Source organism: Thrips palmi, unplaced genomic scaffold, assembly GCF_012932325.1.
Source record: "Thrips palmi isolate BJ-2018 unplaced genomic scaffold, TpBJ-2018v1 HiC_scaffold_3, whole genome shotgun sequence".
Taxonomy (NCBI): domain Eukaryota; kingdom Metazoa; phylum Arthropoda; class Insecta; order Thysanoptera; family Thripidae; genus Thrips; species Thrips palmi.
The window spans coordinates 4,706,149-4,731,611 of record NW_023144630.1 but is presented as its reverse complement, the minus strand read 5'-3'; the positions used below and the strand labels follow the sequence as shown (position 1 = coordinate 4,731,611).

General features: G+C 44.6%; 3 protein-coding genes across 4 annotated transcripts; 1 reads left to right on the top strand and 2 right to left on the bottom strand.

The window, feature by feature from the left end:
- Positions 1–335: 335 nt before the first annotated feature.
- Positions 336–7,566, bottom strand: LOC117648138 (eukaryotic translation initiation factor 5B). Its single transcript, XM_034390388.1, has 23 exons — positions 7,358–7,566; positions 6,844–6,909; positions 6,692–6,764; positions 6,032–6,599; positions 5,822–5,955; positions 5,651–5,741; positions 5,342–5,562; positions 5,006–5,252; positions 4,788–4,925; positions 4,490–4,689; positions 4,323–4,407; positions 4,102–4,235; positions 3,777–3,994; positions 3,525–3,648; positions 3,277–3,444; positions 3,015–3,191; positions 2,653–2,916; positions 2,490–2,566; positions 2,185–2,392; positions 1,997–2,092; positions 1,727–1,888; positions 1,533–1,639; positions 336–1,462 (listed from the first exon to the last, which is right to left on the bottom strand). Coding segments are annotated over exons 1-23 (3,606 nt in total). The 5' UTR covers positions 7,405–7,566; the 3' UTR covers positions 336–1,461.
- Positions 7,567–7,890: 324 nt separating this feature from the next.
- Positions 7,891–13,004, top strand: LOC117648068 (mitogen-activated protein kinase p38b-like). 2 transcript variants are annotated; one of them, XM_034390236.1, is made up of 10 exons: positions 7,891–8,149; positions 8,643–8,772; positions 8,847–8,905; positions 8,995–9,136; positions 9,211–9,373; positions 9,468–9,539; positions 10,446–10,525; positions 10,733–10,811; positions 10,889–11,062; positions 11,151–13,004. In XM_034390236.1, exons 1-10 carry the CDS (start codon positions 8,022–8,024, stop codon positions 11,213–11,215), a joined length of 1,092 nt encoding a protein of 363 aa, XP_034246127.1. In that variant the 5' UTR covers positions 7,891–8,021; the 3' UTR covers positions 11,216–13,004. The 2 variants fall into 2 exon arrangements, with proteins under 2 accessions (XP_034246127.1, XP_034246126.1); XM_034390235.1 differs by lacking the exon at positions 10,446–10,525 and adding an exon at positions 9,914–9,993.
- A 446-nt stretch (positions 13,005–13,450) lies between these two features.
- On the bottom strand, positions 13,451–17,970 carry LOC117648067 (mutS protein homolog 5-like). The gene is made up of 21 exons (XM_034390234.1): positions 17,725–17,970; positions 17,399–17,648; positions 17,266–17,334; positions 17,121–17,203; positions 16,904–17,034; positions 16,604–16,829; positions 16,357–16,524; positions 16,147–16,285; positions 16,016–16,078; positions 15,873–15,944; positions 15,660–15,789; positions 15,382–15,572; positions 15,255–15,300; positions 15,040–15,178; positions 14,854–14,956; positions 14,655–14,768; positions 14,427–14,576; positions 14,133–14,348; positions 13,917–14,054; positions 13,753–13,826; positions 13,451–13,678 (listed from the first exon to the last, which is right to left on the bottom strand). The coding sequence occupies exons 1-21, from the start codon at positions 17,757–17,759 to the stop codon at positions 13,585–13,587; spliced, it is 2,631 nt and encodes an 876-aa protein (XP_034246125.1). The 5' UTR covers positions 17,760–17,970; the 3' UTR covers positions 13,451–13,584.
- Positions 17,971–25,463: the final 7,493 nt, after the last annotated feature.

Genomic DNA, 25,463 nt, shown 5'->3' with positions numbered 1-25,463 from the left:
TGAAAGGAAAGGTTCACAGACCTCACACCCAAGAAGGGTTGAATGCTTTCTAAAAAAAAAATATGCTTTTTCTCGGAGTTTTATTTAAATCAAGTTCTTTAGATTTTCATTTCTTATCTCCTAGTTGTAAAAATTTCAAAGCTCTTGTTCAAGTCAAGGAAGAGGGAAAACATTGCTGAGACATGGAGGGGCTTTGGATTCGATCTTGCAGTGAGATAAAGACTTGTTGACACTTGTTGATGTCACGGTTCTATCCAGAATGATGCCTTTTCTCAAGAAAACCAAATGCAAGTTTCTGAATAATTATTTTTTGTAGAGACAAATGACAAGACAAATTTCATTTCCATAGAAAAAAATTGAGGATGAATTTATTTGAACTAGCATGAATCTCTCTTTGCATGGTACATATGGCTATTGATTGACAACAAGAAAATGATGAAATTAACATACAAAAATGTGTGGAGTTTTAAGTACTCTGAGTATAAAAGATAGAACACGGATATACAATTTGATGCTACCTGTGAAGTTTTAACAATGATTATGAGGCACTTAAAATTACAATCATTATAATTCATGAAACAACAACAATGTGCTCTCCAGTCTAACAACTTGGGAAGAAATTTCACAGGGCAATGTAGATTTCTATTCATAGACATTATGCATAATCAACATTTTTTTCAAATTCAACCAATGGCTGTCTCAAAAACAGATTTAACAAACAGTTTCAATTAACATAAGAAAACTTTAAGATGATAACATTCCCCATTCCAATGCAAACCCATAGTGGCTAAGTTGTACCACACATAAAAATTGTTTTCCGTGATAGAGAATACATCATACCATTCTTACTGACACTGCCTTTAATTTTAAAATGAATATGTTGAACTCATGGTGTGTCACAATTCATGTGCAGTGGCCACTTCTGCAAAGTTGCTTAAAACTTCATGAGAGTATGAGAATAAATGTCACCAATGCACTCAAAAAATAAAGCACTATCATTACATTACTGCTAAATATTATCCAAATGAAATGAAGAGCAATGCGGAAGACATCTATTCCATTAACCAGCCTATATCTACCACACAGGCTCGTAGAAGTTTTACTCTTGAAAACACTTAAGAAACTACAACCCAGTAAAATCATTCGTTTAATAAATACTGTACAGCTAATAAACTGTGTCATAACAACAAATGGCAGGATAAAGTCAAACAATATCAGATCTTGAGATGCATCAGTGACAATGGTTTGATGATTAACAATATAGAATGTGATGTCTACCAATCACCTTTTAAAAAAACATTAATTTGGAAGGGAAAAAATAAATTAAAACACCTTATGACAAAACAGATGTATTCTAGTTTATAGCGTTTCCCAGAGTCCTCAACAGAGGACACTTTACATTCAGGCAGCTTCTATGAAATACCATAGAGGATAAAAAGGATGCCGGCATCCTTGAAATTACCTGCCAACAAAGACCAAAGTTAGGATCTGAAATGACGATAGGTTGTATAGTTCTAAATGTGTTTACTTACTAGAGAATTTCAAATACTTTCTTCAGCTCTACCATGAGTTGCCAGTCTTGCTTATTGAGGTCATCACGGAAATAGTCTTTACAAGCATCGATTGATTGCCTGCTTATCTAGAAAACATAAATAATTTACAAGAATAAGCAACATTAGTGTCATACATGGAAAACATTAAGAACCTAGGAAACAGAAACACATACCTTGCTAACAAGCATATCAGTTTCATCAAAGTGTCTTCCAAACATTTTAGGAGCTTCACCAGGCACAGGTTCAATTTTCACACAAACCTCCATACCCTTCCGGGCACTATCAACAGCCTTGTGGTTGATTTCTACACTCGTGACTATACCAACATCCACAAACTAAGAATAAAGAAGAGACAAACAGGTTAAAAGCCAACAAAAATGTAATTAATAGAATGCAGGACAGTGTGTGTTAATAAAGTTGGTTAAAAAATAATCAATACTTACATCTTTACTGGGCACACAAATTGGTGTTCCCTCTCTGACAATACCAGCTTCCACCATGACTCCACACACAATTGGATCACGAGAATTAAACACAAACTGCAAATGGGAAAAAAATTCATTTAATTTTTCACAATATACTGTATTTCATTCTGTTTACTAGAGTCCTGTAGTGCGACTCTAGTATGTACCTGAGGCAAAACACGGAGTTTGCATGGGAATACTGCAATGTGCTTGAATTCATCTCGCTTCCGCTGCTTCAGTTCTTCTCGGTATGCAGTGAATTTGTCAAACAAGTGATAAATAATGTCAGCTTGGAATATTTTAACTCCAACGCTGTCAGCCATTTCCTGTGCATCTTTTTCAACCTTGACATCAAATGCCAAGATGGTTGCATACCTACAGGTAAAAGTAAAAGTTTGAAAAAGATTAGTTATACCATCATTAAAACAAAAGGATTAATCAAGGTATCTACAAAACAAGAAAAAATACTCACTGGCTCTCATGCTCTAACATAGTTGACGCTTTCATGACATCTCTTTTAACAACTGGACCAATGCGGATATTTGCATACTAGAATATTTAAAAAAATTGTGATTAATGAAATGAGGCTCTCTATCAAAAGCTACACAAAAAGCAGTTCTAAGTGGACTACTAACAGGAATTTTGGATGTTCTCAAAAATTCTAGAAGAGCTTCAAGAGATCCAAGAGTTGAAGCTTGAACATAAACACCACGTTCTGCCAACTTCACATGACTCAGAGCAGATTTTAAATCTCGGGCCACTTCTTCCTTTAAAATCTCAACTTCATCAGGTTTCTGGGCAACTTGCAGATTCAAACCCGCAATAGCCTTTTCCAGCTCCTTGGCAGCAATTTTAACTCCCTGAGCGGCTTGAATTTCTTTGTATTCCACATATTGATTCTAAAGAAACAAGTTCAGATAAACGATTAGATAAGAGACCAAGTACTGTCATTTCCTTAAAATGAAAAACAAATAAAAAATAACAACAACATTATTACCTTCACTCGCAATTCTTTCATGGGCTGTGGCATCAGAAGGGAACGGATCTGAGTAACAATGGGACCCTCAGTTCCTGCTACTATCATTGTGTCACCCTCTCTCAATCTACCATTCACCAGAATACAATCAATTGTTGTACCTAAACCTCGAATTTCTTTTACTTCCAACACAGTGGCCTAGAAAGGAGAAACAGAAATAAAGAATCCAGCAACTAACAAAACTCTCAGCAAAATAGCTATGGTCACTTCACATTTTACTTACCTGCAAGTCTTCTGAGTACATAAGCCTCTTGGCAAGCATATTTTGACAGTTGTCAACAATAAGAGACAGAAGATTGCCCATACCCTCACCAGTAATAGCACTAGTAGGTACAAGAGAAACGTAACTTCTGGGGTCAGGATTTTCATAGAAAAGAGCAGCATTGAGACCCTGAACAAAAATATTTTAGTGAAGGAATAATGCAAGTAAATAAATGGTTTCAAGAAAATATTCAAAAAGTAAACTTATACCTGTTCTGCAAATTGTAAAATAACTTCTTTAGTTCGCTGCTCAAACTCAAGCTGAGTATTGGCTTGCTGAGCCTTGATAATATCACGTACATCCTTTCGAGCCATAGTTTGCCAGTCGTATAACCTAAGCAGGTACAAAAAATCAATCTAGCCATCAATCAATCACGGTAACCCCCTCATTCTACAAGAATCCAAAGAAATAATCTGTTTCCAAAAAATCCATCAGAATCAAAAGTATACAATTTGACTTACCTATCAATCTTGTTTAGAGCAACTACAAAAGGAGTTTTCTTGGTTTTCAGTAGGTTAATTGATTCTATTGTTTGAGGTTCTAAGGCGTGCATAATATCAACTACAAGAATGGCAATATCACAGAGGGATGAACCACGATTTCTCAAATTTGAGAAGGACTCATGGCCAGGTGTGTCAATGATGAGAAGACCAGGGATTCGTAAGTCATTTTCATCAAACTGTAAATAAAACAGGTTGAAAATGACAAAATTAAAAGAACATAAAAATGAGAAGAATCCATGCTATTATTGACAGTTGTGAAAATTTTCAGAAAGATACAACTTACCCCTTTAACTATTCTGACTTGCTCTCTAATAGCTTCTACAGGAACATTGGTAGCTCCAATCTGCTGAGTGATGCCCCCCGCTTCACCATCCTGTACATTAGTCCTCCTGAGCTTGTCAAGGATCTTCGTTTTTCCTTAAGAAAGTACAAACAATGGTTGATAAACTGGCTTGCAATGATTACAATGGAGCAATACTTCAAACTAGAAAAGAAAATCAGTACCAGTATCTACATGTCCAAGAACACAAACAACAGCAGCTCTTAATACATCAATTGTGCGGTTCTTTTCTGCATCTTCTCTGCGTTTCTGAAAGGAAAATCAAAGGTGCCAAATAAAATATAAAAATTCTTCCATAGTTATTTCCACAGTTCTTATAATCATTAATTACATGTATTCTAGCTAAAGCTTTCTGCCTCTTCTTTTCAGCATCAGTCCTTCCATCATCTTCACTTTCATCAGAAGAGTCACTACTTTCTTCTTCAGATTCACTTCCACTGTCTTCTTCAGATGATTCCTCAGCAGAAGATTCATCATCATCCTTGGTTTCCTTAACAGGTTCCGCACTCTCCTTCTTTGGATCAGTTATTTCTATCAAAGATAAGGTAAGATAGTTAAGCCACAGGTTTTAGAATGATATTCCCTTTTGAATACCAATTTTGAATAAAGTGAAAGAGTGTTAAGCAAACCTTCTTCTTCCTCTGAGGATTCAGCGTCCCAGGAGTCTTTAACATCGTCTTCCGGCTCTTTTGGCTTGTCATCTTTTTTGTCAACAATTTCCACCTGAACAGTCTCTGCACTACCCTCAACCTTAAGAGTAGCATCTTCTGCAGAAAGCAAACAAATTATTATTGGACACATATCAACGTGGACAGAACACATTAAACACATATGCACACACACAAACCTGTTTCTTGACTTGTCTGGGATTTCACTTTTGAAGGCCGCGCTCTTGTGCCCGGTCGAACAAACTTCTTTTCACCAACATTAGGTAAATCAAAACCCTGAGCTTTACGTGCTTCAAGCATCTCTTGAGCTCTTGCACGTGCAGCTTTTTCCTTAGGAGTTAAAAGTTTACCTTCAGCCTTTAGTCTCTCTTTCCTTTCTTTCTCTTTCAATTTCTTTTTCTCTCTGCGTTCTTGCTCCAACTTTGCCTGCATAAAAAATTTTGAATGATAAAAAATTGAATTTTAAAAAGACCGCACAGCAGAAAAATTAGAATGAAAAAATCTATTCTACTTACAGCTTCCTTCTTTGCTTCCTCTGCAGCTTCAAGCCGCTTTATGCGTTCTTCCTCCTCCCTTTCTGCTTTCTCTTCCTCTTCGCGCAGCAGTTTCAAAGCCTCTTGCATAGCAGCAATGGTCTTTTTGGCAGGTCCCTTTTTTCCTTTTTTATCATCCCCATCCTTTTCTTTAGTATCCTTTTCCTTACCATCCTTTCCTTTTGACTTCTTTTTATCAGCGGCTGTGATTTAATAATGCAGACTGTTAGAAATGATACCTTTCACCCACTTCTTTTACATCTTTAAATGATGACAAATGAGAGGTCACACCTTTAGTCTCCTCTTGTTCTTCATCTGCGACTTCAGGTTTTTCGTCTTCTTTCTTGTCAGTCTTTCCTTTGCTTTTAGCAGCCTTTGCCTCCTGAACAAGAACAAAAAGACTAATCCATGAAACAAAATGCAAGACAATGAACTAGAATTAGAACCCAATTTATTACAAACCTTCTCTTTCTGCTTTTGCCGTTCCTTCTTTTCCTTTTTCTTCTGAGCAGCGGTCTTCATTCCACCTTCCTCAGCCGCTTCATCTTCATCGTTGCCCTCCTGTTGGTCCCTCGAAGCTTCTGCATCATCGCCATCTAAGAAATGGTACCTCAGCATAAGATATGACAGAGTGCTAACTTAAATAATTCACTGACAGTTAAGGCTGTTTACCTGCAACTGTATCCTCTCCTCCCTTTGCACCTTTCTTTTTCTTCTTCTTGCCCGCGCTTTCCTCGACTACATTCGTCTCCTCCTTCTTGCCGCCTGCGTATTCTAGGGCGAGGTCTGCAAGCATGGCATCTAGATCCTCATCATCTTCGTCCTTCTTCTTTTTCTTCTTTTTGCCTTGCTTGGCGTCTTTGCCACCCTTCTTGGCCTTTGATGTGGTACTCACTTCCTCTGGTTCTGAGTCAGAGGGAGGTTGAGGGGCAGCCTCTTCATCGGAATCCCCGTCCTCAACAGAAAGAAGCGCAAAGCTAGATTTGACTGGGCCGACATCTTCGTCACTGGAATTTGCAGCTTTCCCTTTCTTGCCCTTTTTGCTCTTCTTTGTGTCTGCCTCTTCGCTGTCACTTTCATCCTTTAGCTTTTTCGACTTCTTAGATTTTGATTTTGAGGGAACGTCATCACTGTCGTTCTCACTTTCACTGTCTGTTGCTTTTGATTTCTTCTTTGATACCTTCTTCTTAGTTGGTTTTGGTTCATCATCGCTAACCTCTTCGTCAGACACAGGTCCTTTCTGCAATACAATCGGATGATTAAAAATTTGTCTTCCAACTAATGTCAAACTAAGTACAAAAAATAAAATAAATTAAAATAAATTATGAATACCTTTCCTTTCTTCTTCTTATCCTTTACTTTCACTTCAGGCTGGTCTTCATTGTCAGAGTCCTCAACCTGAGCCCTGCATCACAAAAGCAACAATGAGAATCAAATGAACACACCAACACACAAACAGGACATTTGACAAAATGGCCACTAACTTCTTGGACGCTTTCTTAGTCACTGGCTTTTCATCAGAAGTCTTCATTTCAACTTCACCGTCACTGCTGTAAATAGAAATGGGAATAATTGAACATTCCAAATAGTGTCTGGGAATATGGCACAATAGAAAACTGTCAGCATATGTTACTAATCAGTAATCAAAAAAGTTTCTCACTGAGTGTGAATCAAAATTATCACACGAATGAAAAGATCGAGTTTCGTCTGACCGAAAGCACTTTGATGAGATATTCCTTAATACCCAGCTACAGTTGCTTCATAAAATGCAACAAGGGCTCCTAACAGCACACAAAATGTCATCTGATGTGACGAAGTCTCTGAGGCCATTCAAAGAAGTTTTGACATGACAATTAAAAATTTACGTAGTAGACACAATAAAATCATGCAGTACTGCAGATAATGCCAGAAAACATAACTAAGAGGTATTTATACCAGTTGAGCTTAGCCTCTAAGCTGAGCATGGCAAGCAGACAGATTGTGCAACAAACCACTTACATATCATCTTCTTTGCCCAAATTCTTGCCTTTCTTGGCCTTTCCCATTCTCAACTAAGATCCAAGTACAATTCGGCTGAAACAGGTCGCCGATGCAACACCATAAACAAAATTAATCACAGAGATTTTTCGCAAAATATGCCGGCAGGCTCTCCAACTTGTACGTCGTCAACCTAACCTTGCAAGGATAGAGACATACAGAAATACTCTGGGAACCTTTGGCTAGCACTAGCAGGCCTCGGCCAGGATTTTTCAGCACGCGTGGCGGGAACTATTCAAATATCTCTGTCGAAACTTTCCATTTAGTGGTCTTGAGTCTTCACCAGAGCGCTCCCAACCCGATATACCACTCCCCACGCTGCAGTTTAGAAATGTAAAAGCGATAAAGTGCTTGTGTGGTCCTTCCCTGTTAATTTTTATCTTCCTCATCCACCCCTTTCACTTCATACTCATTTCTCATCGTTACCGTAGCCTCGCGGAAGGTACACTCCCGCCCCGCCCACCTCCCCCCACCACTCCCCAGAATTCATGCCATTCATCTCTCTTCTCATGTCGTTTCGTCCTCGTCTTTGCTTCGTCTGTGTACAAATGTGGCTAATGGCGTCTGACTAGGAGCAAACTGGGTTTGTTTTAACGAAACGGCCCGTTGTCAGTCGCCGCGGCCAATGCAAGCCGACGAATCTAACACCATGCCGAAGTTTTACAAAGTGGAAATCAATCGCACGGAATGGGAAGTGCCGGAGCGGTACCAAATGCTGACCCCCGTCGGATCGGGAGCCTATGGCCAAGTTTGGTAAGTTTACAGTTCTTTGGGTTGAACAAGACGCGGCGTAGATCTTGCCCACTCGGGAGGCGTAAGTCTAGGATACGTCCTTGGCGTGTCCTCCAGGTTTAGCGCAAAATTTGATAGTTTGGCACACACAAGTTATCTTTTTAAGGTTAAAGTACAGTGGCTGTAATTATTATTGGGTGTCAGGATTTTCTTGACAGTTTGACATTACACCTTAATAAAACTTGACTGGGTTATTTTCCGTGGCATTCTTGCCTAGAAGTCTCGTGCTTTGATTGAGTATGCAGTTTTCTTTATTGAATTGAAGTTGAGTTTTTTTTCATGGCATCACCTTGAGAAATGTTACAATTTGTCGAATTTTGTTTGAACTGGGAGTATTAGTTTCAAAGTGATAAACTTGGTTTTGCTCTCTGTGGCCTAAACTTAAATGTATTATGGGTCTGGGTTTTTGAGGTTTTCAATTAATAAAGATGAGATTTCTCTTGTACATTTGCAGTTCTGCTGTGGACAGTGTCTTGGGCTGCAAAGTTGCTATTAAAAAATTAGCTCGCCCCTTTCAATCAGCTGTCCACGCTAAACGGACATATCGAGAGCTTCGCATGTTGAAGCACATGAACCATGAAAATGTAAGTTTCAATTAGCTTGCTTTAATTTCCTCATTGAATATTGTTGCATAAATTTTGCCTTCTTTTTTTGCCAGGTTATTGGCTTGCTCGATGTATTTCACCCAGCAACGACTCTAGCTGATTTTAACCAAGTGTATGTATTTAAATTTAATGGCGCATTATCATATGTGGCTTGTTTTTCCTTATCAATGTTCATTGAACCAAATCTTAAATGTTTTGCAGATACCTTGTTACACACTTGATGGGAGCTGATCTGAATAACATAGTGCGCACACAGAGGTTGTCTGATGAGCACGTTCAGTTCCTTGTATACCAGATTCTTCGAGGATTGAAGTACATTCATTCTGCAGGAATAATCCATCGGGTAAATTTTTGTGTTCTAGTTATCTGTATGTATTATTTGTATTATTACAAGCCTAATGTAAATTTAATAATTAGGATTTGAAGCCATCCAACATTGCCGTAAATGAAGATTGTGAACTGAAAATCTTGGACTTCGGTTTAGCCCGACCTACTGAAAATGAAATGACAGGATATGTGGCCACTCGGTGGTATAGGGCGCCAGAAATAATGCTGAACTGGATGAGATACAATCAAACAGGTAATCTAAGCTTATTGAGATTGAGGTTTTTTTTTTGTTGTCATTATGCACTTTTTGAATGTGATTTGTCATGGGGTGTGATGTTTCCTTGCAGTGGACATCTGGTCAGTTGGATGCATCATGGCTGAACTTCTGACAGGAAGAACTCTTTTCCCTGGAACAGACCGTATCCTTTTTTGAACTGGAACAGCTAAAGAGCCTTTCTGTACCTGCTGTACTTAAATGAGCTTGAAAATTTTGTGATAATTTTGGGCTGGATGTTGGCACTTGTCTCTGTTGAGATGTGGGAGAAGTTATAGCACATTCTTTCATTAACTGCTGGAAAATATGAGAAAAGCATTATTTCTGCCTCAAATCTCTTTACTTACACATCACTCTAGTAATTTTTAATTTACGCTCTTTTGCTAGACTCATTTTTAGTTTTTAATTCAAATAGCTGAGCTTTGTTGAGAGTACCTCATGGACTCCTTGTTCTGATCAAAGTGTAGGTAGTCAACTTTGCATGAAACCTCTGTGTTTTTACCTTAGCTGAATATTTAGATATTCACCAATTGAATTTAATTATGGAGATCCTAGGTACTCCAAAAGATGAGTTCATGAAGAAAATCACCAGTGAACATGTAAGTGGCACATAGAAATAACTATCTTTGGGGCAGGAAACAAAAAGAAAGTTTTTGTTTGGTTTGTGTGCATTGGTGCTTAACACAATTAATGGCTGTACTGCACTGTGCTTCATTTTGCTTGTCCTGCTTCTGGTTTGCCTCCTTCTCTGGGGTGCTGCGTTCTGGTGTGAAGTTGCTGAGTTCTCTCTAGTGTGTATGTAGGCTGTTAATTGGAACCTGGAACTTGACTGTGTGTGAAAATTATTTTATTATTGGAAGTGTAAGTGTTTGGGGTGCATCTGACATTTGTAATTAGGCATGCTATCCTCATCCTAAACCATGCTCCTCTTTCTTAATGCTTCAGCCTTTCATTTCCTTTTATTCATTCTAGTTATGTGACATGTGGTTTTGTCGTTGTTGTTGTGTGGTGAGTAGGGGCAATTGGTTTCAATCCTTAACTGTGCTTTTAGACATTGATCACTTAACAAGAGTGCTAGTGCTCTGTGGAACTCCTTCTGAGGAGACTCTCTCAAAGATAACAAGTCAAGAGGTATGCAAAAAATTCTCTGGATGGCAAATTTAAAGATTTTTGAACCATATTATGTTGCCAAGGAATATCTTTGTTAAAATTTTACATAGTGCTCATGTTTGTCCAAAAATTACAGTTTTTCCCTTACAATCTAATTGGCTTATTTCTACCCATAGCTTGTTGAATCATGTGGTTGATAAGGTATGAACACGTCTTTTTTGGTGACAGGCACGCAACTACATACAGTCCCTTCCTGCGTTGAAGAAGAAAGAGTTCAAAGATGTGTTCAAGGGTGCTAATCCATTAGGTAAGTTCACCTTTAATAGTATGAGTTGTTTTAAAGCTCAAAACCTGTACTAATAGCTATGACTATTTTCTTTTCAGCCATAGATCTTCTGGAAAAAATGCTGGAATTGGATGCAGACAAGAGGATAACTGCAGAAAAAGCTCTGGCCCACAAATATCTGGAGCAATACGCTGATCCATCTGACGAACCAGTTTCTGCTGCGTATGACCAGAGTTTTGAGGATATGGAAATTCCTGTTGAAAAGTGGAAAGGTATAATATGCTCTTGTAATGCAATTCTTCTCTTAGATTTGTGTTAGGATTGGTAGATGAAATTCAAACTAATTCTTTTTTATTCCAGAACTTGTGTATGAGGAAGTTGTCAGTTTTGTTCCTCAACAGCCTGTCAAGCCTGCTGAAGTTTGAGTTGGAGCAGTTTGTGGTAACTATCTGATTTTTACTTGCTCTCCCCGTACCATGTATCAATGGTTTTCAGATACATATTACATTTATAATGCTCAATTGTGTTTGCTGACAAGGTAGTGCATCATTTGTTGTGATTCACAGGTGGGTCCTAGGATCTGCATCTGTGATGCATACTGATTTTAGTGCATTATTTCTGTTCAATAAGCTATTAGCATTTTTAATGCTTAGTACCTAGTTACCCTCCTGCCCATCATAGTGAGTGTAATCTCAGTGTGTCCACAAGAATGTGCTAATCAAAAAATTGTCAATTTGTTGCTTGGATTAGACTTTTAAAGCCTTACTGTACAACGATTTCTATTTAACAGTTAAAAATTAATGTACCTGAAGTGTGTACATTCTATCAGGGATGGAGAGTGATTTTTTGGAACCTTGGATAGGTGTATTTTGCTCAGTATATGAGCTGTTTTTTTGGAGTCATGCATGAGGCATATCTCAAATGAATTGAGTTCTTATGTTTACTTAAGAATATGGCCTCATTTGCTATTGTTTTGTACATTTTTCTTTCTGAGAGCTTGCATGTTTCAAGCAGGGTATTAGAATTTCTTTTAGATAATGTTTGGTTTTTTTCCCTAGACGATTACATCACAATAAAATCTTGTGATTCTTTTAATAGAAATATCTGTTTGATTTATGGCACCAAGAAATGTGAAATGAACCTTTATGTAAGTAAATTAAGGAATACGAATGTTAGATTATTCTTCTATTGCACAAAGTTTAGCTATTTCAACCCTGTATGTGACGGATTTCATTGAAACCTTACAAACATGGTCTGTTCTGCAGAAAGTCTTCTTCTGTGTTGTTGTAGTCTGTTGTTGTTTGTCATTTTTACTGTTGTCTTTTTTTCCGTTTTGGAAAGTATTGTTTATTTGTGTCAAATGTATTCTGTGCAATATTGATTATGAAAGAATTTTATTTAAGGAGGCAGATTGTGCATGGTGTGTGGAATTTCTTCTTGTACTTGTAACCTAAGTAATGTACGTTTTATTTTGTTTCTGAATTAATTTATTTTGTAGCTTCTTAAAAATCAAAGCTGCTTTTGAGTGAAGCAAATTCACTGAGTGATCATTTATAGCAGCAGAAACTGTTCTTGGTTCCCATTTTGGAACATCCTTGACGAAATTTCCGAAAACCTTACCCTGTTGGTGGTTGATTTGAATGGGTCAGAATGCGTCAGTATTGTATTCTATGATTTTTCATTTTGCTAGTCTTTAAACAGGTTTGTTATTGTTCAACTGTCTAGAAGATGTCACTGTGACTTTGCTTCAGTTATACTCTATTGCTTTATTTTGCTTCATTATGAATTGTGAGTTTGTGGTTTACAGCAAATAGTTGTTTAGTTTAAATTACTAAGTTTTCTCACAATATAAGGTTTACATTATTTTTCTAATTTACATGTACTTATCTTCAATTGAAGCTAATTTCTACCCAATTGTTATGATTTGTTTTTGATGTGTGAAAAATCAATTGGCTGTACGAACTGATGTCAATGGCAGGTTCCCACTCTATTTCTCAACCCTTGAAATGGAATAGCTAAAGGAACACAAATATTCTGTCTGAAATCTATTATTGATGAAATGACTAGTTTGTGTCATTTTGGGTATTCATCAAATGTGATTTGTAGATGTAAGTCTTGCAGAACAATAAGTTTGGAATAAGCAGAATGTCTCTGTGCCTAGATTCTTTTGAAATTTGGTTTGTCAAGTTATTAATAAATTGCAGAAAGTTTGTATGTCCTCCCATTTCATTTAGAGTGACATCTCTTAAAGTAATTTTAATTCATATGGATCACTGTTTTCTACTTCTCCTTCAAACTCTGTCTACTTAAGACTAACAATTTATGTTTCAAAGTGCTTCGATAAAAGAATATTATTAGTTTTGAGTTGGTGCACTCAGAGTACTTAACACCGAAAGTTTTCCTCTGCTGATACTGTATTTGTAAGTAAGGTACAATTTTAATTTTAGGATTGAAGTATCTTTTGGGAAGGGAACCTGATTGAGCCAGTTCTATTGAAAAATAGGTGGCTTGTTGAACATGAACATTGTGAAAAGTGAAACATGAACATTGTGAAAAGTGAAACATTGTAGGTATCATATCTTATCTTCCTCCCCTTTCGCTTGTAAACTAACATGGGAGTGTGCTGTCACTTCGGCATTATCAAAAGTAAAAGAAAGAAATAAAAATATATCCATCAAATTTTAATCTTTTACATATGTGAGAGAAGTTTAATCAAGTTTCAAGTTTAATAAAGATTGTGATCTTTCAAGTACATCTCGTTTGCTTAATTACGAAACTGCCTATCACAATACTGTCACTTTAAATTAGAAATAGTCTTCCTTATATCATCAATGTTCTGATCTGATGTGATTGTCATTTCAGAGAAATCTTGAACACAAGTTTCTTCCCTGGGAAAAAAACAAATTATACTCAGAGCTTATTTGTTATCTTGCCACATAAAAAAGCAAACAAGTTCACTTACGTTTTTGATAGGTGCATTTTTTTGTGGGAACTGATTGGCTTAATTGGTAAACCACCTTTCAAAGCATTCAACACCTAAACAAAAACATCAAGGAGGAAAGTGAATAGGGTATTTTTAATGAATAGAGGCGCTCACAATAAAATCAATCAAGACAAATTTGTTACCTCCTGAGCCCTATTTATCTGCTGGTCTGGTATTCCATTAGCTTTTGCCACCTCGATGGCCAAACTTGATTTTATTTGGCCAGACTTCAACTGATACAAGTATACCAGTTCTCCATCAGAAACAATGTGTTCTAAAACCTGAAAATTTGAGGAACTTTTTCAGCTTTTTCTGAAAAATATGTTATGTGTTATGTATTACAAAGTTTATTAACTTGCCTGTGCTTTCACAAGAGGGCTAACTTCTATCAAATCAATCAGACGGTGGAAATGAGTGGAAAGAATAACATGAGGACAATTACTTGGACCTCTTCTGGTCAGATGGTTCAAAAAGGCGGCCAGGAGCGAAAGACCGTCCACTTCTGAAGTGCCTTTCCCAAATTCGTCAATCACAAGGAGAGATGATTTAGTGGACATACAAACAGCAGTGTTCATCTATAAACAAAAAAAAGGAAACAAAAACAGATTTAAGAAAAAAATAAAAAAATTTCAGCTATTTGGTAGTAAAAGTACCTGTCTTAAGTCAATCACAAATGCAGAAAGTTGAGATGCAGCAGATTCTGTTGTTTGTATTCTGGTGTGAATTTGATCCAGTACACCAATAACAGCTTTTCTTGCTGGCACAAAGCTTCCTGTGTGAGCAAGATACGCTATGACTGCTACCTGAAATATGATGAAAGAGTGCTCATCAATATTTTCATCATTCTTTAACTACAGCAGTTTAATTATCAAATATCCTACTTGTTTCAGATAAACACTTTTGCCACTGGCATTGGGTCCAGTAAGAATTTTTACCAAACCATGTTCCGAATTTGAAGATGTATTATTTGGCACATAGTTGCTGACATAGCATTCCTATCGGAGAGTAAAATTAACATCCAGTTAAAATTACATCAGATGGAAAGAGTAAAGATTATCGTTGCCACAGTTTCCAGATTACCTGCAGTGGGTGACGTCCCTTCTCAATCAAAATTTCATGCCCTGTGGTCATAGTTGGTTTTACATAGCCATACTCCCTTGCAACACTAGCCAGGGCAATAAGACTGGAAATGGAAGGGCAAACAGTAAGTAAGTAGTTATGTGCATAAACTAACTCCGATTGATCTATTAAGTTAAGATACATCACCAGTCCAATTCTCCAACATAGCTCATTGAATCCAAGAGAGAATCTATGCGCTGCTGTATATACTGAACCAGTCGCAGCATGATGCGAAGTTCCAATTCACTTATGCGAAGAAAAATGTCTCCCAAGGAAGAATCTAGCTCTGTAAACCAATTTAGAAAACACATTATGTGCATGAACCTAAGAATTAGTTAATACAAACTAGGAATTAGGCTGACCTCTGCAACGAGGACTCTTGTAGTAAATCGTATTGTTTGCTGTAAACTAAAGGAACCAATGGATTGAGAAAAGAAATACAATACTGATATTTTGTAACAATAATTGTTTCTTTTGATAAGAAATTACTTTGTATTTGAAGCCGGGTAGATGCATCTCCTCCACAGAGAGATCATTCTTCCACTCAGCAATGGACAGTAAGAATCCTATTTCTGGTAAAAATGTTACAGAACATTCCGGAATATAGTCTGGCAAGTCTTGCAACTCCATGGGAGATAATTCCATCATCATGTCACTTAAGTTAGCATAAGTGTGTTTCACTGGGGGAAAAAAAATTCAAAAAAAAAGGAAAATAATGCAGTATTACACCCGATTGGATTGATGAAGTGAACACATGTTCTACTCACTCTTATCTAAATCATTGTCGACTCCTGGTAAAACACAAAATTGCTTAGTCTGTTCTGAAGTCTGGAAATCGATGATTTGATCCATGAGATGTCCAACTCGATACAAATCATCAGATATGACAGACCTTGCCTGTGGACAAACACAAGGTTCAACATTCAACATCCTTAGAACTTGTATGGTCAGTGATAGTTGAGAGAAAATATTACAAACACCTTTTCAAAGAATGGGACAGTATTTGAAAATCGGCTGCATATTTCTCGGATCCGCAATATGTTGTGATTGGTCTATCAGAAGAGAAGATTAAATTAGACACTGTTCATTAAAGGATTGCAGCAGAAAATCAATATAAGTACACCTTTCTCAAAGATTTCCATTGTGCTATTGTTGCCTGAGCCGCAAATAATCTTGGAAGCATTCCCTGGAATTTAAAAATAAAATAAAACCTCAATTTAAGTCATGGCACATGCTATTGTTGTTGATCCTCACAGAAATACTCTGAACTTGACGAATGCACTCTTGCATTTTTTTGACAACATCTTCGTGTGCTGGGTCCATACAAAATCTAATGACTTCATGTCTCTTGGTAAGCTCCTGAATATTGGTTGTAGGTTGAAGCATTGTGCCTCTGAAACCGCATGAAATATAAGCGTAAGATAATAACAAAGGGAAAAATAAGTCCAAAAGCAATAAATTTACCTCAAGAATTTGCTGCCTAGCTTGGAATTACAGCGGTTTAACAGACCAAAAATACTGAATCCCTCTTTGTGCGCATCTGGCGTCCATTTGAAAAGGGATGGATGAGCAGTGTGGGTGAAAATTTGAAGAGCGTGGTAAGTTTCACTATTTATCCACACCTGCTGCTCACTGTAAACTCAACTCAAACTCAAAACACAATCAAGTTAAAAATTCAGTAAAACAAAACCAGGAAGGTAGGATGTCTCACATGCAAAGGTTTCTCAGTCCAAGTATTGGGCTTTGAGCATGTGACAGACAGAGCCATGCTAGATTGTTAGTTAAGTATTTGAGAAGACGTGCTAGGGCATTGATCATTGAGTCTTGACTTGTGTCTATCAAAGACCGGATGAACTGCTTGTGTTCCTCTTCTGGTAAGTCTTCTGGCTCTCCAGGCAGTTTAAGATTAAAGACTTGGCGCAAACTGTTGTTGTTTCCTACATTGGATATGGGGCAAGAAATCATGAGATTTAGAATTAGAAAAAATTCATGACAACAATTAGAAACTTACTGAATTCTGCATCAGGAAGAACATGAAAATTTCCATGGAGGGTCTCATCTGAAGATTCCATTTCACCTATCAAGAGATTGTTCAGCAACAAGATGAAGCGATGTGGCATGGTTTTGCATGTTAAAACTTGCCTGAATGAATAAAGATTATAATTTCAATCTAGCACCTGTGAACACTGTAATACACCAGTAAGACTGTGTCTCGCTGCTCAACTTACGTTGGCTGAACTTGGAGGAATAGACTTTGCAGTACTTTGAAGCCAAGATGGAAATCATCAGCAATATCGTTGAGTAAATAGACCTGTAAGAGAAAGAGACACAATGACTTGGCTCAAGAATATTACACCAGACGTTAATACTTACCACAGGATTTTGCAAGCTGTATGATGCCCCACCAAGTTTCCCATTTTTCCAGAAAACGGACAGAATCACCTGCAAAAAGTGGAGTCAGAGTCAGAAGAAAGTGAGGAAGGGGAGGGGAGGGGAGGGGGCGCACCTCATCGCGGTCCGTGCAGTCCGTGTCGGAGGTCTCGGGGTCGTCCTCGCCATCATCCCCGTTGGGGTGCCCGACTGCCCCCGATGAAGACGACTCGCCATCGCTGTCCACCCTGTCCGACATGCGCCACGTCCCGCCGGACTCGGAGGAAGAGGTTGCGGCTGTGGCCGAGGTGCCTGTCCGTGGGGTCCCTGCCAGCCCTGCCAGCCCTGCCCCGGCCGGAGACGGCGAGGAGTCCGCATCGGTGTAGCTGCAAAACGCCCTCACAGTCACGACCACACTCTCACTGATTTGATCCCTGGCCCTGCATCTGCGGACGGACTTACGAGTTTCGAGACGAAGAAAGCGAGCTGTCTGACATTTCCAGAAAATCCACAGTCCAATCGCAACGATTACTTATCTCACCGTTCCGAACCGCCGCCGACTTCACTGATGTTGAATTTTTCGGTTCAACTACCTATGCCTTGTACCAACCTACCCAACCGAATCGTAGCCGAGTGCGGCAATGTTCTGATTCCCCGTTTGCATTCGAAATCCCCAAACAATCAACGATTACTGTAAGGATTGATTGCCGCCCTCTCGTGTCCACTGTGAATTGGAAATAACATCGGTCGGCACGACGTAACAGTGCCGCCTCGGTTGGTGCCATTGGTCTCTGCGGCGCGGCGCTTTTTCGACCGCTTCCGGTGGCGAATTTGCGAGGGAACAAAAACAACTAAAAGTCGACGCTTTTTTTCTCCGGCCAGGGATTTGGGTTCCCGAGGCGGGAGGGAACGTGTCCGACTTGTCACGCCGTCCAGCAGACCGATTCTGAAGAGAGTCGCGCTGTCTCTCTCGCACTCACGGGGCGTCCCGCAGGGGTGCGAGAGAGACAGAGCGATAGTTGGGAAGCAGTAAAGCCCGCAAAATGGCCGGCCAAACGCAAAAAATCGACCTGAGCATTTACAACGCGTTGGCCCGACCAGCCTGGCCTAATGTGAGTAAGAGCTGGTCAGCGCGACCCATATGGCTAGACTTGCGGGTCGCACAGGTCCAACGAAACGGGCGTCGGCCTGAGCGGCCTGAGTAAAGCTACGCCGGCCTATGCGGCCTGGTGGTTTTCGCTGCGACAGAGGCTGGGCAGAGGAGCCGCTGACGCTCCGGAGAAGGCAAGAGGTGAGGCGGGCAGGGCGAATTGCCTACCTCACAGGGGTAAGGTCTGGCAGGTCGAGAGCTATACCGCTCGGCCAGTGTGGCCTGGCTAGACCAAGCCCGACCTGCGCGGCCTGCGCCGGACCGAACGCGGCCGCAGTGACCCGGTCGGTTCTAGTGCTGGTCAACGGGGACAGTAATGCAGTGTCGCGTGATTTTTGCCTTTGGAAAAAGAACGTCTCAGAGCACTGGCCAGCGTGGACGGCCATTCTGCGGGCTTTAGGAAGCAGTCTGCAGCCGCGTTAATGGAGCACGCCTTGCTCCCTGTGCCTTGGGCCAATTATCAGCTGTTCGACACTTGCAGGCCCCCCCTCGCCCGGCCGCCACGGCCCAGGCTTCCTGCAGCAGCCGACAGTGGAGTGGAAGGCCCTCGCCTAGAGCCCCGGAAAGTTCCACTGCACTGGTCAGGAGTCGTCCCGCGCCTGGGAAAAGCTTCGCGCCAAAATCACTGCCACTGCTGGCTGATCAGGGGACATGTTTTAAAATGCCGCAGGTTTGAGCACGATTGAGCCGCTGAGCGGGCACGATGCCGCACGAGAGTGGGGCACGGAAGCCTTCTCATTTTGCTGTTGATGTGACCGATGTGACCTGAAGTCGGTCGCAATGGGGCAACGCCGAAGTCGAAACGACCTCACTTTGACTCTCTGTTCTCGCATTCTCACGTTCTCGCAGGGCGTCGGCAAGAAGCCTGGGACCCTGGGAGTCGAGTCCCTCAGCTGGACAGACTGCGCTGTGCCCGGTGTGCTTGGCTTGGCTGCGCCGCGGTGCGCTAAACCCATTAGCATCCCTTAGCACTGCTCGGGCTCGGCCCCAGCCTCACTTCGAGTGTCGCTCTGTCTCTCTCGCACCTGTACGGGACGCCGCATGAGTGCGAGAGAGACGGAGCCACGAAAACGACTCTCGGAATGAGGCTGCAGACGGCCACGAGTGCCGCCTACACCGTTTGCACTTCCATGCGACAGCAGCGGCAGCACCGTTTCACCGTCGCGTCGTCTGCTATCTGGATCAGGTGGCGCTTGACCTGCGGGGCGGGGAGGACTCGAACCGAGCGTGTGATAAAGCCCGCAGAATGGCCGTCCACGCTGGCCAGTGCTCTGAGACGTTCTTTTTCCAAAGGCAAAAATCACGCGACACTGCATTACTGTCCCCGTTGACCAGCACTAGAACCGACCGGGTCACTGCGGCCGCGTTCGGTCCGGCGCAGGCCGCGCAGGTCGGGCTTGGTCTAGCCAGGCCACACTGGCCGAGCGGTATAGCTCTCGACCTGCCAGACCTTACCCCTGTGAGGTAGGCAATTCGCCCTGCCCGCCTCACCTCTTGCCTTCTCCGGAGCGTCAGCGGCTCCTCTGCCCAGCCTCTGTCGCAGCGAAAACCACCAGGCCGCATAGGCCGGCGTAGCTTTACTCAGGCCGCTCAGGCCGACGCCCGTTTCGTTGGACCTGTGCGACCCGCAAGTCTAGCCATATGGGTCGCGCTGACCAGCTCTTACTCACATTAGGCCAGGCTGGTCGGGCCAACGCGTTGTAAATGCTCAGGTCGATTTTTTGCGTTTGGCCGGCCATTTTGCGGGCTTTAGCGTGTGACCCCACCAATGGATTCCTCGTTCGGAGAGCAATCCATTGGTGGGGTCACACGCTCGTTGGCGACTCTGGAGCTCAAAACGCGTCTGGAGTTTTGACCGCCTTTCATCAAATCGGGATGAGTACTGCTTCCACGGCCTGAGGAGGTTGGCCTCATAGAGGGTATAGCTGCTGCGGGCGGGACGCTGCCTGCATTCGAGGTTTGCAGTCTGAGTCCTTCGCTTGCTGTAGCTGCTTACTCGAACCCTAGAGGTCTGCTGAGGCCTAACAGCGCTGATGATGATGATCACTGGTCTTCCGGCACTCTATGTGGCTGTGACTGCTGGGAAACTTGAACGCGGGTGGCAAGCAAAGACACATTTTTTTTCAAAAACAATTTAACAGGGCAGTGCGGAGGGCGGTGGGCACGGGTATGCACCGCATACTAAAAACAGTGGGGAAAAAAAAGGGGGGAAGGGGGCACATGAGTGGGGGGGGGAAGGGGGGGGAAGGGGCCCGGGAAACCGGTAGCGCGCGGCGTGGTGCGGCGCGGTGGCGGCGAAGCTTTTGGACGTTGCTGTCAGACTGCGGACGGCGCCGGCCGCGAGAGGAGGGCCGTGGTCGCTACTGCCCGGGGCCACGTCAAGGGAGCCCCACTTGGACCGGGAGCGGGTTCGAGTACCGGTGAGTGCCCGCAGCCCCCCCATTTTAAGCGCCCCAGGCTAAAAAAACCATGAGCTGGGCCATGGGGATGGCTGACCTGGTGATCCGTGATTCAACCAGGTCACAATGGATTCCTCGTTCGGAGAGCAATCCATTGGTGGTCACCGCTCGTTGGCGACTCTGGAGCTCAAAACGCGTCTGGAGTTTTGACCGCCTTTCATCAATCGGGATGAGTACTGCTTCCACGGCCTGAGGAGGTTGGCCTCATAGAGGGTATAGCTGCTGCGGGCGGGACGCTGCCTGCATTCGAGGTTTGCAGTCTGAGTCCTTCGCTTGCTGTAGCTGCTTACTCGAACCTAGAGGTCTGCTGAGGCCTAACAGCGCTGATGATGATGCATCCTGGTCTCCGGCACTCTATGTGGCTGTGACTGCTGGGAACTTGAACGCGGGTGGCAAGCAAAGACACATTTTTTTTCAAAAACAATTTAACAGGGCAGTGCGGAGGGCGGTGGGCACGGGTATGCACCGCATACTAGAACAACAGGTGGGGAAAAGAAAGGGGGGAAGGAGGCACATGAGTGGGAGGGGGAAGGGAGGGGAAGGGGCCCAGGAACCCGGTAGCGCGCGGCGCGGCGTGGTGCGGCGCGGTGGCGGCGAAGCTTTTGGACGTTGCTGTCAGACTGCGGACGGCGCCGGCCGCGAGAGGAGGGCCGTGGTCGCTACTGCCCGGGGCCACGTCAAGGGAGCCCCACTTGGACCGGGAGCGGGTTCGAGTACCGGTGAGTGCCCGCAGCCCCCGCCATTTTAAGCGCGCTTGGGCTGGAATGAAATCAGGTTAGGTTAGGTCTGATTTTCATTACTCTTTCGGAAAAAGGGACGCGACGTAGGTAACTGTTCTTCGTACGCTGTCGCGGGAATGACATCCGCGGGCCGACACGTCCCTCTGTCTGTCTGTCTGTCTGTCTGTCTGTCCGTCCGTCCGGCTGCCCGGAGGGCGTGGACGGCGTGCACGGGGTGCTTGACATGCGTGGCGCACCACGGCGAGGCGTAGCGACGCCAGCGACGTCCTTAGATCGACCATCCTTCCGTCTCTTTCCGACGCACTGTCAAGACTCCTCTCCTCTCTCTCATCCGAACCGTCCGAACACATCCGAACGCAGCCCCGGTGTGCCGCCGTGCCACGACGCAGCCGGGTGTCAACGCAGGACAACTTTTTGACCCGCCTGTACCTGCAGACAGATATAACTTTTAAAAAATGTATTCCAAAGGCAAGCACAAGAAATAAAAGGAAAAAAAATGCCGGTAGTCTTGACATGCAAATCGCTGAGGCCTTCGCTTCCCTTTGCCTCAGCACCAAAGCCGCGCTGGGCTCCGTTCGACAGCTAGGCTGCTAGAGTTTTTGGACAGTGTGGAAGAACGTAACGTATCCGTGGTCTATTTCGCAGTTCCCTGCTAGACGTGAGGGGCCCGCGCCCAGGGCCAGGGGCACAGCCGGGCACAGCGTCTCACCTCGACTCTGTCACCAGCTTCGAGGACCCTAACCTGCAGTCTACAGCCCAGCCTTCCTTCACGACGCTGCTCTTCGTGGTTTCTGGATACAGCGTCTGCTCTAGCGTCTGCGACGTCGAAAAAGTTGCCTACGTACAGGGGCAAAGAGCGACTGGTTGCCTACCTTCCTGGCGGCACCACCTCCCACCTGGATCAGTGCCTGCACCACCTGCTGCATGAGCACGCCGCGTGCACAGCGACTCGGCTTCGAAGCTGCAGATCAAGTCGAGGGGGATCTGGAAGCGAAGGGAAGGCAAGATGTCGGCATAGCTGAGTGTGTTTGAAATTCCGGCTGTGTCACATCGGGCCAGCTCTCGCTTCCAGCAGCCGCCAGCAGCGCAGAAAGAAGATCAAGACCCCCTCCGCCGCCGCGTCGCCTCGCCCGCGGGAGTTTCAAAGAAACCGCGTCGAGGAGCCCGGCGAGCCGAACGAATTGAAAGGTATAAAACATCTCCAGCCTCCAGACTGCGGACAGCCCGCACTACTTGAGTTGCCGTGTTGTAAATTTAATTTCCATACCCCGCGGGATTTTGTCGTCGCGCCAAAAAGAGGTTGGCAACCCTGGGGGAGGGCGCGCGCGCGCGGGATGGGCGCATGTCTGCCAACCTCTGCCCGGTGCAAATCGAGTTTGAAAAGTTCACGCGGAGCGCGCGGGAGGCGGGCGATGGGGGCGGGGGACAACTTCGCAATACTCTTTCTACTGAGTCCCAGTCGTCGCCTTCCCTCATCCCCCCTTCCCCACCCCTTCCCCTCCCCCCTGTCATCGTCGGCTGCACCGGCGGCTGCACCAACGAGCAGGCTTTGTTGTGCGACGTTCAAAACCGAGTTATTCTCTTCCAAAGAAAAAAAAGAAAGGGTCAGGTTGAGTGCTAGTGCGGGCCTGAAACGGCACAAGATCATAAATGGTTTAGCCCGTCAAGTTCAAGCTTAGACGCGTCGTCTGCTCGCTGCACCGCTCTAGAGTCAAATGGGTTGCGCACCGCTCCAGAGTCAAATGGGTTGCGCACCGTCCCGGAGTCAAATGGGTTGCCTACCCGCGCGGCGGACAGGCTGTGGCTGACGCCATCCGTGTTTCTTGCTCTGCCTGCCTGTCCGCCCGGCCCTCGCCTGGCACTGCTCGGCACGCGGCAGGTGATTTCGCCCAACAATTGGCCGGCGCTGGAGGCGCTCCGCGTCGTTCCGCATCTTCCCAGCCTCGCCGATAACGCGATCCTCGCCAGGCCCTTGGCCAGGCCCTTCCAGCCGCTTCCAGCCTTGCAGCCCTTCCGCCCTTGTTGGCGCGCTATCTGATAATTGCAAGCTGCGCGCCCTTCTTCAGGGCCGTCAGGGCCTGCAGGGCCTGCAGGGCCTCTACTTCAGGGCCGTCGAGGTGCCGCAGCCCGCGCGGAGTATCGACGCCACCAAATATCTCAGACACAGCCAAAACTCTAAACGTGTTTCGAGCTACAGAGTCGCTAAATGGAACTAGAATCGAACGAATGACCCCACCAATGGATTCCTCGTTCGGAGAGCAGTCCATTGGTGGAGTCACACGTGCGGTTCGAGTCCCATTTAGCGACGTGGAGCTCAAAACGCGTCTAGAGTTTTGGCCGCCTGCGCCGGCCTTCTGGCCCACTGTGCGCCGCGAGTCGCACCACTGGGGCTGTTGCTCCTTCGCCCCGCTCCGCTACCGCGCCGACACTAGTGGAAAAGGGTACACATATTGGGGAATTCCTCTTCCAGTCATGTCCTCGCTTGGCCGGGCTCGCCGGGCTGGGTGCGGGGCGCGGAGCAGCGCGGAGGGAGGACTGCGAAGACTGGGAATAATCTCGAGTCCTGTTTTAGAACGCCGCTCGCATCTCAGCAGGGCCGGGCCGGGCCGGGCAGGGCAGCGCGCTACTCTGTAAGTAGTGGCCCTTTGCCGCACGGGATGCGAAATTTGTCGCAAGCCCTCCCCCTCCCCTCCACCCCCGGCATTCCTCGACGAGGCCGAGGCGCAATCTAGCTGGCCACTTCCCAATTTTAGAGCAGGCCCTCGCAAGATCGCGGCGGGTGGAGGCGGCCCGGCCGGGGGCGGCGCAGTCCCGCCGAGCATCCCCTCCTCCCTCCCCCTCGGCCTCGAGCGGCAACTAACGCAGCGATTCGTTTTTTTTCTCGCAACTTAAGTAACTCTGGATAGGTTCAACATGTCGACAGTGTGGCGCCTCTCTCTGCGGAGCGAGTTCAAATATTGGCTGCAGTTCAACAGCCACAATGCTTTCCCTGGGACCCACAACGTACTTGCTCCTCGGCGTGCGAGCCATTACACTCATGTACCACTGCACAGTGGGCTGGAAAAATTCTAGACGCGTTTTGAGCTCCAAACCGGCCTCGAACCGAGCGTGTGACCCCACCAATGGATTCCTCGTTCGGAGAGCAATCCATCGGTGGGGTCACACGCTCGGTTCGAGTCCCATTCAGCGACTCTGGAGCTCAAAACGCGACGGGGATTTCGACCGCCTCCGCCGGCCTTTTGGCAAATCCACTGTGTGGCCTTGTTCCTCGACTGTCCTTGACCGGCCGCGCGCTTCGGCACCGCTGCAGACTGTCTGTCTCTCTCGCACCGACACGGGAAGCCTCGCGAGTGCGGCAGAGAGAGAGAGAGAGACAGGGCGACGAGAACGACTTGCCACTGCTGCCGCCGCCATCCGTTGGCACGCCTCTGGTGCCGAGGCCTGGCGGGCTGGCGGCTGGTGTAGTTGGGCCGAAATGAGGCCGTTAATCTCTTGATTTGGCTCGCGGTGCGCCGTGCACGCAGCACCCCGCACGCAGCACGCGCCTGCTCGCTGTCTCGCTCGCACTCGTCACGGCGCGCGGCTGCAATTTAAATTCGAGATATTGGGAACCCCGGCGATTTATCGCTTTCTATTTCTTATCCCAGCGGCGCAGTAGCAAGCAGCAGCGGCAAGACATCGAGGCGCGGACAGGCGGACAGCCATGCAAACACTCTCTCTCTCTCTCTCTCTCTCTCTCTCTCTCTCTCTCTCTCTCTCTCTCTCTCTCTCTCTCTCTCCACACACACACACACACACACACACACACGAGAGATCGTTGCTCGTGAGGGAAGCAAGTTTTATGCTCGATGT